Raw genomic sequence first — 11,922 nt, 5'->3', positions numbered from 1 at the left:
ACATTTCAGACACAATATGTCAGTACCAAGTGTTTTTGCTCTATTCCGTTATAAAAACCAAATTAAATATACACCTCTCCAATTCACTGTGTAGTGTTTTGTTCCTGAATAATTCAGCATTTTTTGACCAGATCAACTGAGTCAGTGATTCAGTGGCCCATTCACTTGCTTTTTCCTGAATTATTCAGCTGTTCTGAACAAATTGGTTGAATTAATAATTCAGTTATTCATTGGGACAGTGATTTCCCATCAGCTGGCAGTTTTAGTTTCATATTTAAAGTATAGGTAATACTTTAGAATAGGTAACAGATATTAGTTGCTTATTAGAATGCATATTACTAGATTATTAGCCATGTAATAGTGCTAATTAAGAACATATTAATGCCTTATTCTACTTGACCTTATTCTACATCCCTAATCTTACCCAATACCTAAACCTAACAACTACCTTACTAACTATTAATAAGCAGCAAATTAAGAATTTATTGAGAAAAATGTCATAGTTAATAGTTAATAAAGGGTTACCAAAGTATAATTTCATTTTCCCCCAACACTGCATATTTCTATATTTTAAAGGTTTTATATTTAAAATGTTAGTCATATATTAAGCCATTGTAAGGCCAGTGTAAATGCATTCATGACACCTCTGAGCTACATTAAACAGTTTGTGTAAATGCACCTAAATGCTGCTTCTGTGCCATATCTGATTGCATTCTTTGCAGTGAATGGGTGCCATAAGAAAGAGAATTCAAACAGCTGATAAAAATCACATTGATGAGACACTGATGCAATGCTACATTTCTACCAATCTGATGAAGAAACAAGCTCAGCTACATCTCAGATGGCCTAATTTTCAACCATTCCTTTTAATAAGGTTTATTTAAGGGTGCACAGAGTTTGAATATTTGTGTTTTGTAAAGGCTTTCCACCATTACTGCAGAGTCAGTCAGAGCCGATGCTGATGATTTGATCAATACAGCATCACAGCAACAATAAAGACCATCGTGTAATCATTAAGTGTAAATATCAGACTGTTTTCATCTGGTTTATTGCTTGCGATAGCAGAATTTGTTCTTGCCTCACCAGCTCCACATACAGAATTGCTTCAATAACACTCAGAGCATTCATCTAAAAGACTCTAACAAAACATGGTTTAAGTCTTACCGAATGCCATGAGACATTAATAACATGAAGTGATCTATGTGTTTTCTCTTAAAGTCTTCACAGAGCTGTATGTAAGAAGCCAGTGAAAAGCTCACAAGTCATATTAATTCCTGAACGTGCTCCAGCGGCCTCGTCTGACTCCATCTGGAAACAATAGCACATGAAGAAGAAGAAAAAGCTCTGACTCAGCGTCAGCAATCTGCATATCTGCTTCCTACATCCAAGACAGAAAGACAACACAGCCTGTAATGTGATGGCAATGTGACATGCATCATGTTCAATAAGAACTGCCATTTAAAACAAATCCTGCATCCACTCTTCAGTATAACGATTACATCCATCTACTGCTGCTGTACTACAAATGCAAATACTGTAAAAGATGGAAGTCATTTGTGCGACGCAGCTCTCTTCAAACCCCACATGTGCCGCATCTCTCCATCAGACCAAAGACAGATTTACAGTTCTTGGCAGTCGAGCTGTTGCTAAAATCGTCGTGCGAAGAGAGCTGACGTTGTTAAACGTGACACTTCTTACAGATCATTAAACTAGTTTAATTGGCATTTTGTTTTCCTCCAAAATAATGAAACCCAAACACATAACAGTGCTGTGAAGGCATAATTAAACACAAAAATAACCAATCGTGCAACTATACCCGAAGATGAACAGGAACATAAAAAAACGTATGTTACAGCAAAAGAGCATTCTGGTATACTGCAGTATTGTTAATAAATAAGAGAATGAATATCAATCATACAAAAGCGCTGAATCATTATCATGTTAATTAAAAAACCTGTTATGCAACAGCTGCTCGGCTGCCATTAATATCAACATATAGCACCAAACATGACTGTAGCTCTACTACCTGACGCCATATTCTCCACAGTGAGATGCATTGAGCACATGTTCATGGAAAAACACAACACATGTCCATGCATCTGGACACATGGATTTAGTCTAGCCTATATCCAGAGCCACACTCTGTGAAACACTGTGAAAGGAGTCTTTGCACTCTCGCTGACATGCTGTCGCCTCCAGAGGGCTTCGGCGATGATGTCATTTCCTGAAGAGAGCGGCACACTGACAGTCTCGCTGGCAGTGTCATTCTCCAGACAAGTCGCTCTGAGTCTTTAGTATTGTCTTTGTGTTCAGTATGAGGGCATGGCTCCGCTCCATCCAGGGCTCAGAAGTCAAACATCTCGAGAAGTTCTTACGGGTTCGTGTGCGAGCAGGACTTGCAGCATTGCTTCCCGTAGAACTTGTGGTTGCAAACGCCATGCTGCGGCACCAGATAACACCAGCTGAAATTATCCTTACAGACCAAATCTGCACAGAGAAACACCGATGTTACACAGAAGTATGGGATACATGTCTGTCACACTTCAGCTTACTAATAGTCAGTAAGGCAGTTGTTAGGTTTAGTCTGTTGTGAGAGTAGTTTGTGATATCCAGTTCAGGAACGAATCATTCGATGTAACCGGATCTTTTTGAACCAGTTCACCAAATCGAACTGAATCATTTTAAATATTTCGCGTCTCCAATACACATTAATCCACAAATGACTTAAGCTGTTAACTTTTTTTAATGTGGCTGACAATCCCTCTGAGTTCAAACAAACCAATATCCCGGAGTAATGCATGTACTCAAACAGTACACTGACTGAACTGCTGTGAAGAGAGAACTGAAGATGAACACAGAGCCGAGCCAGATAAAGAACAATAGACTGACTCGTTCACGAGTGAAGAACCGGTTGCATCGGTGTTCGGATCACCAGTAGTTCTTTCGGACAGTTCGATTCAATAAACCAGTTGAAGAAAACGGTTCACTGGTTCTTTTGCGCTCGACGTAATGGCGTCATTGGCGATGATTGGCCTTGAAGGGGGAAGTCGTGGCCTAATGGTTAGAGGGTTGGACTCCCAATCGAAGGGTTGTGGGTTCTAGTCTCGGGCCGGACGGAATTGTGGGTGGGGGGAGTGCATGTACAGCTCTCTCTCCACCTTCAATACCACGACTTAGGTGCCCTTGAGCAAGGCACTGAACCCCCAACTGCTCCCCGGGCGCCGCAGCATAAATGACTGCTCCGGGTGTGTGCTCACAGTGTGTGTGTGTGTTCACTGCTCTGTGTGTGTGCATTTCGGATGGGTTAAATGCAGAGCACAAATTCTGAGTATGGGTCACCATACTTGGCTGAATGTCACTTCACTTAATGGTTAATGGTTGATTCAAGCCTTCGGTTTACCCGCGCTCATAACACTAGCACAGAATCAATCACCAAAAGAATCAGTTCAGTTCAGACGCTCTGTGTGTCGGTCTGCTTCACGCTGAATCACACATGCTCCTTGGTTCACGAATCGGGCGCGTCTGACAGAAACGGTTCTTGACTCGAGTCAGTCTGTTGTTCGTTATCTGGCTCGGCTCGGTGTTCATCTTCAGTTCTCTCTTCACAGCAGTTCAGTCAGTGTACTGTTTGAGTACATGCATTACTCCGGGATATTGGTTTGTTTGAACTCAGAGGGAGTGTCAGCCACATTAAAAAAAGTTAACAGCTTAAGTCATTTGTGGATAAATGCGTATTGGAGACGCGAAACATTTAAAATGATTCAGTTCGATTTGGTGAACTGGTTCAAAAAGATTCGGGTTACATCGAATGATTCGTTCCTGAACCGGATATCACAAACTGCTTTGTTTTGAACTCTCTCACAACAGACACGGAAGAGAAGACAATACTGAATAAAGTCGTAGTTTTTGCTATTTGTGGACCAAAATGTATTTTCGATGCTTCAAAATATTCTAATATTCAAAATATTCTAACGGACCCTCTGATGTCACATGGACTACTTTGATGATGTTTTTCTTACCTTTCTGGACATGGACAGTAGAGCTGAAGATCTTTGCCCGAATTTTTTTTAAATGACTAGTTTTTATTGGTGCGTTGGTCTATTTATAGGTTAAATGAGCCTATGTCTAGAATGCTGAGATGTTACGATGTGACACAGGACTTATTTTATTTCTTTATTCCAACTTCCAAGTGGTCTAGTCTATGTTAGTTATGAGTAAATTATGTTAAAACATGAATAAATTGCTCATTGTTGGCAGAAGGCAAAAGAGTTGTGTGCGTGCGCACATTTGAATAATGTCGGGCTGTAAACGGGTTCGGGCTTTAAAAAAGCTGTCAATAAAAAAAAAAAAAACTTGTCGGGCTCGGGCCGAAACCTGTCTGGCTCGGGTCCTGTCGGGCCTAACTTTTAAGGCCCGATTACAGCTCTAATGGACAGTATCCCGTACACACAGCTTCAATGGAGGGACTGAGAGCTCTCGGACTAAATCTAAAATATCTTAAACTGTGTTCTGAAGATAAAAGGAGGTCTTACATGTTTGGAACGACATGAGGGTTATGAGTTATTAATGACATAATTTTGATTATTGGGTGAACTAACCCTTTAATATGTGCTTTATAAAGACAAATAAACAGCCAATATCCAAGTAATACGCATGCTAACGAGCAAATAGTTAGAACCCAGGAGAATTGGTCTCTAAATTAAAGTGTTACCAACAAGGGCTTTGTGCATTTTGACCATTTCATTTCAACTGATTTGTAAATCACAATAAATAATAAATAAAAATAAATAATTTTTATATTTAACTTTAATTCATTTTCATTATAGTTTTAGCAATTGTTTGTGTGTGTGTGTGTGTGTGTGTGTGTGACCCTGGAGCACCAAAGCAGTCTTAAGTCTCTGGAGTATATTTGTAGCAATAGCCAAAATATTGTATGGATCAAAATTATTTTTCTCTGATTACATAACCAGTATTATGTCATCATATCATGTCCCAGCTCACGACAGACCTTTCTTCTGTGGCTGAGGGCAGAATGCAGTGTTGCAGGCCTGGGACATCACAGGCTTCTTGTGCGGGACACAGCCGGAGGAGGGACGTCCGTGAAGGAGACACTGCACGGAGCGCACCTGAACACCTCCTCCACACGACACCGTGCACTGCAGACCAACACAAAACATTAGGGATGTAACCATATCATCAATATCGCCATAGCAAAACTCTCTCCGTATTATCATGGTCACATTACGACATGAAACGATAGGTCTTCCGGGCAAAAAGAGTGGTTTTGCATTTTTGTAAGGATGTTTTCACTGAATTTGGAGTTTTCTGTCAAAATAAAAGCTCTACTGCCATTTCCATCAAAGTAAAAGCATGAAAGGGCATTATGAATTCCTGACAGCTAGCAGTTTAAAGCCAATCCAAATTCAAAATATCTCTTTCAAGTGTAGAAATCAGGAAAGAAGTATTGTAATTTTTCTACAGAAGTGTAAAGCAAGTGAAATTAAGTGCTGGGAGTACATGTGAGACCACACTCAAGAGTGTGAAAGTGTTAAAATAGGAGTGTTAAATTAACACTGAAGCAGATTTAAAGTTAATGAGGTAATTAAGTGATTAATTGAGTGATGATTGACCATTATTGATGAGACCTGATGTTAACATGCAGAATCAACAAAGATGAAAATCACAATTTTTATGTCACCATTATAGTGGTCAGTGTTTGGTTTAATTGTGCTCTTGAGCCTTAGATTTTAAAAGTCAGATTTGGTTTGGCTGTTACAACTGAATTGTAACAAATAGACAAGAAAAAGTCAAAATATGGGCATATGACCAGAATCACCAAACCCATCTAAAGTCTAAATGGATTTGATTGACCTCATTGAGTATAACAACCCTGTGATTGTACAGTTCCCGCTAATTAAAAGTATTTCTTGAAAGTTGTTCTGATAATAAAAAAAAAAGCTTGTTTTAGGCACACACACATACATCACAAATTAGTGTAGGAATCTCAACACCGGTTACAAACAGTATATTCAGAAAAAACAGATCAACTCTACTAAAAGTTTCACAGGTTGATTCTTGATGTTTGCATGTCTAAATAAAGACTCTTTTGAAAGATTTTTGAACAAACAACTTTTAAGAAATTCCTCAGATTGTATCTAAAATGCTGGAAATACATTGTTGAAGAATCACAGCGCTGCAATAATCAACAATGTAACTTTAACTCAGTAATTCAGGAAAAACAATACTCTTTGCTTGTCCATCAGTTTTATAACATAGTTATAACAGGCAATTAAAATCTGACTTTAACATTTTAGGGGTCAAGAGCCCAACTAAACCAAACACTGACCACTATAATGGTGACCTAAAAATAGTGATTTTAATCTTTGTTGATTCTGCATGTTAACATCAGGTCTTGTCAATAATGGCCAATCATCACTCAATTAATCACTTAATTATCTAATTAACTTTAAATCTGCTTCAATTAATTCAATTAATTTAACACTCCTATTTTAACACTTTCACACTCTTGAGTGTTGTCTCACACATACTCCCAGATGAGTTCATTTCACTCAGATTTTTTTGCTTTGTGAAATATTAATTTCATTTATTTTACAGTGCAATTGTTTTGTAATATTTGGCTATAACCAGGGCCACTGATGGCCAAATGGGTGCCCTAAGCAGGACTGTATTGTTGTGCCCCCTTCCTCAAATATGATGATGGAAAAAAAAAACACCTACTTGGGGGTGAAAATAGAACTTTAATCAAATAAAAAAGTAAATTAATACATTTTATTATTTACAAATTACAATTGTAGCTTATGACATTTACCTTTGGCTATAAAATTATTATGACTCTAATTTATTTTATAGTCTCAAACATTCAGAAATCATGCAAAATGAAATTAAGCAGTTTTACTATGATAAAACCATGGTTTATTTTTGTAAGGGTTGTGATATGTGAAGTTTTTTTTTTTTTTTAAGAAATTATAAAGGCTGTGTCATCTATAGCAAAAAGGTGGCCAAACCTGAAAGATTAAGTAAATATTTGAATGAAATGTTTGGTCAGTAGCCTAAACAAGGATTTGATTGTCCTGTAAGAGTAACAGCAGCAATCACATGACATTTGGCTCCCTATTTGCCTACATTATGCATTTTATTTATTTTTGTTATTTTTAACCAATCATTATTGCCTCGTATTTTAATATAATGCATTTTAAGTAATTTTAAAGACTATTGATGGCTTAGGTCTGTTTTTATAGCAACAACAACAACAAAACAAAAAAATACAGTATATTAATACTTATTTGGGTCCCACTTTATATTAGGTGGCCTTAACTACTATGTACTTACATAAAAAAAATAAGTACAATGTACTTACTGTGTTCATATTGTATTGTCAAACACTTTTGCTGCTATTGAGGTGGGATAGGGTAAGGTTAGGGAGAGGGTTGGAGGTATGGGTAAGTTTAAGGGTGGGTTAAGGTGTAAAGTATGGGTCAACAGTGTAATTATAAATGTAATTACAGAAATTAAATACAGGTGTAATTACATGTAGTTTTTTAATATAAGTACAATGTAAAAACATGTATGTACACAATAAGTACATTGTACTAAATTATTAATTAAAATGTAAGTACATAGTAGTTAAGGCCACTTAATATAAAGTGGGTCCCTAAGTGGGTCCCTTATTTGTAAATTATTATTTGAAGTAACAAAACGATGGTTAATTTGCAGTTACCATGGCTACAAGAACGATGATTTGGGGTGTTATAGTTAAAACCATGGGTCATTTTTGGGTAGCACTTTATTTACAGTCTTGTTCCTCATGTACATACTATGTACTTATAATAGTAATTACAATAACCATGTAATAACTAGGTACTAACCCTGAACCTACCCCTAAACCTAACCCTACCCCATGTAGTTACCTTGTGTTAACAGAACTTTCTTATATAAATACACTGTAAGTACATGTTAGTACACGTACTGTAAAATAAAGTGCAACCCATTTTTGTAAGAGAACCTGAAAAAAAAAAAAAAAAAAACTTCGACAAAAATGTGCCTGAAACTGATAAACGGGCCTTGTTTTTACCTAAATGATTTATAATTTATTTGAATATATAGAAAAAATGTATAAGGTGTGCATTTTAGCTGACATCTAAATGAACACATTACAATTGTTTTATGACTGCAAGTATTTCTCATCAAATGATATTGAGCTTCATATTTGCTTTTGAGCCCATGTGAAAAGGTAGCATAATTTACATATGATTTACAGTTTTAATAAATATAAAACATTCAATTCAATTGTGCATTATAGCTGTCACCTAGATTAACAATTATAGTTGATTTTATGACCGTAAGTCATTCTCCTCAAATGCTACTTACGATAAAAAAGTGTATACCATATCGCATGTAACTTTAGATACGGTCCCTAAATTTGAGACTCTCAAACATCGAACGTCAAGCCAACTTTAAACCTTTTTTTTTTTACTTTCTTTAGTTGTCTTTTCTCTGCGCCGGGTTGCTGATGTCCTTTACCTGGGCATAGATGTCCATCAATTATGAACATTGAGCTGCAAACATGAGGTGCGAGCAGTCACGAGCACGGATGGGAAAATGGAGCATGTTTTTTTTTTCACTGTCCCTACGCAGACAGTGTACTCTACGTATAGGGAGCGGTGGTACTGGCTATTACTGTCATTGTTGTTATGTTGAATGTAATGAAGACTGAGACAGTTTAGGCAAGTTAATTCACTTACTTTTCTCTGACTCAAGTTAATATCATGGGTCAGAGCTCTTAATTTTGAACTCTCAAAGTGCATTAGATGGAATAATGTAACTTTAAAATGTACAACATTAACGCCCCCATCCCCCTCAACACAACATCAAGTGCCTTTGCTTTCTGCAGAGCTCATGGCCGAGGGAAGACCTGCCTGAGACCACGGGGAGGAGTACCAGTCCACTCTGCTCTGAGGACAGTCTGACAGGACACAGGTTCTCTGGAGATCCATGGAGGGTTTGGGCACATGCTGACACTTTCTGGCTGACAATTCTCTGTATTTTCCTGCGACATCCTTCTCTGCGCACTTCACAACACGCAGCTGAAGGCCCTTACCACAGGACACTGAACACTGAAGAGAGACAGAGAGAACATCACAGCCCTCGGTCAGCTCAAACACACGTCTGTGCATCAGAAAATGTGCTTAAGATCATGGGCTCAATTTTCTGAAAATGCATGAATTTATATATATAATGAATGCAGTGGCAGTTAAGCATCTGCCAAATAGCATTTACACATTTATGCATTCAGCAGATGCTTTCAAACAAAGTTTAGTTTAGGGACCAATTCTCACTATTAACTAGTTGTTTATTAGCATGCATATTTCTAACATATTGGTACTTATAAAGCACATATAAATGCCTTATTCCACATGAACATATTTCAGATCCTTTAATCCTTAAACCCCATATCTAAACTTAACAGCTACCTTACTGAATATTATAAGCAGAAATTAGGAGTTTATTAAGGAAAAAGTCATAGCTAATAGAGACAATTGGTCCCTAAAAGACCAGTTATTTTTTGCAAGTGCACTTGTTTAGTGTTGGTTTGGGGTTGTGAAGTGGTTATGCAGTGATGGAAAAGTAGTCTAAAGCTGTTTCCTGAATGTTGTGATGGTTTCAGAAGTCCAGGTGAAGGTTTGCAGCTCGTTTTACCGGAGAGGAACAGAGAGGGCGAAGGTTCTGGAAAGAGACTTTGTGCCATGTTGTAAAGGAACAAGGTGTACCAATTGTTTAAAAATGTAACACGTGCTGTAGCTGTACACTTAAAAAATTCACATTAGTTGAGAAAATGTAAAAAAAAAAAAAAAAAAACCTTGATGCAGTAAGACTTTTTGAGTTCTCTCAATAATAGTTTTTAACCTCTTCTCAGTAAAGATACTTTGGTTAGCCAGTGTAAATTTGTTTGTTCATGCTATACTAATTGCTTATTTTGCTATTAGAAACAAACAAACAAACAAACAAATTACTGTCGTAGAGGTAATTATTATTATTTTTTTTTCTGCTTCCTGGAAGATAAAAGAATGTGGAAAAAGTCACCACACTACCAAAATTATGTTTGTTTACGAACGACAAACCTTAAAGACTAAGATATCCAGAAAATAGATATAAGTGGTTGAACATTCTCTAGCCTCAAAAATAGACACAAAAACCTCAAGAAAGGTGGCAATCAACAAAGATGAGCTCTTATCAACTAACAATAATGACAAAACAATAACAACAAAAAATTTAACTGAATCCAGCAAACAGCAAAACAATAATCCTATAACAGTAACTGCATAATTTATTAATGCTGCAGTGCATGCTGGGTATTGTTCATTTCATTAATGAAAACTATGAAGAAAATGTTAGTTGACGAGCTTTTTTTCCCATGACTAAGACAAGACGACAATAAGGTCAATCAATGATAACTAAGACTATATCAACATGCAATTTCATTTACAAAATAAGCAGACTAAAATGTATTACAAAAGATAAAAACTTTACCAAACAAACTATTTTTATTTTCGTTAATAAAGGAGACAAAATGTTATTGCAGATTGCTCTATAGACTAATTTCAGTGTTTGCAAACAGTGATGATGTTTTTTCCAGGGCGGAGCCAATCTGGTGGCAGAAAATGACAGTTTTAACATAGCAGTCATGTTACATTTGCGATAGATATGTTGTTTTATTAAAATTTTACAACATGGAAATGTGTAGCAGGACTACTGCGTCTTGAGCTGCAGAACTGTAGGAGGCTGGTATGTAACGTTACAGCTTTTTTCCGCGCTGCGCTGGTTTAAAAAATAATAATTCTCTGCTCGTCCAGCACTTTGCAACAACAAAGCCTAGTTATCGGCAGCGACTTTAAGCATGTTCCCTATAACACAATTATTCTATAATACTATGTTTTCAACAGCTGCTCAGGTCCACATTTTAAGCCTGCTGGAGCACATTAAGCAGCAGCAGGACCAGCTGGTGGCCAAGGTCAATCCCCTGAGCAGCAGGGTGCTCAAGAGCCAGAGTGTCCTGAATGCATTCAGCTGCCCATCGAATCACTGGAAGCGGGGGATGAGCTTTTTGTAAAAATTACACATGTGCATGTGGTTGATGAGCTGATGCTGTGACTGTACCTCTCTCAACCACAAACGCCCTCTTTAATCACTTTTTTTGCTCTCTTCTCTTTAACTTTTGACAGAACCTGAAATGTTTTTAACCGATGCGACCGATTAGTACAGACCAAAACTCGACCATTTTTTTGCAGCAATAATCAGCCAAATTTGCGAGTCCGTTCAGTGGCATTTGTTTACGTTCAGTGCCTCCAAAATATCCGACTTCCGAATTGAAGACGCGTCGTGAAAACCCTCTATAGTTTCAATAAAATTGATTTTTTTTAGTATTTGAGACTCAAAATGTTTCATAAAATGGAAAACATGCAGTTGCATTTTTACAGTGTAAATGTGAAATATAAGAGGCCTGTGATAAATTATGAAGTTATCCTTTAGGAGCACCTATCATGGAATTTTGAAATTTACCTTTCATGTAGTGTGTAACATAGATCTAAGTGAACAAAAACATCCTGCAAAGTTTGAAATATCGTCCCCTTGGGATTATAAGGTTCTATCTGCGTTCTGAGTAGTTTTGAGATATTGAGTTTTAAAGTTTTTGTGTTCCATGGACTTCTGTAGATAGAACCTTTTTGTTTTTTCAATAAAAAAATCCCAAAATGTGCACAACTTAAAATAAAACATCACATAATGTAAATAAATGGTCACAGAATAAGAATATGTGAATAACTCAATTTTGACAAAAATGTCAGATAGAACCTTATAATTCCAAGGGGACGATATGACAGTGCACCGTATATAAAGTTATTGTCT

The 11,922-nt window shown here is 36.9% G+C and overlaps 1 protein-coding gene across 1 annotated transcript in view; it reads right to left on the bottom strand.

Moving 5' to 3' along the window:
* Positions 1-1,032: 1,032 nt before the first annotated feature.
* The window catches only part of LOC113070621 (A disintegrin and metalloproteinase with thrombospondin motifs 16-like), a 117,536-nt gene continuing 106,646 nt past the window's right edge, over positions 1,033-11,922 (bottom strand). Inside the window, exons 21-23 of the mRNA XM_026244023.1 lie at positions 8,937-9,134; positions 5,009-5,156; positions 1,033-2,487 (exon numbers count right to left, since the gene is read on the bottom strand). Coding sequence (XP_026099808.1) covers positions 2,372-2,487; positions 5,009-5,156; positions 8,937-9,134 — 462 coding nt within the window. The 3' untranslated portion in view covers positions 1,033-2,371. The remainder of the gene's footprint in view (positions 2,488-5,008; positions 5,157-8,936; positions 9,135-11,922) is intronic.

Source organism: Carassius auratus, unplaced genomic scaffold, assembly GCF_003368295.1.
Source record: "Carassius auratus strain Wakin unplaced genomic scaffold, ASM336829v1 scaf_tig00004858, whole genome shotgun sequence".
NCBI classification, from domain to species: Eukaryota; Metazoa; Chordata; class Actinopteri; order Cypriniformes; family Cyprinidae; genus Carassius; species Carassius auratus.
Note: the sequence above shows the minus strand (reverse complement) of the source record. Positions and strands in the feature narration are given on the sequence as shown.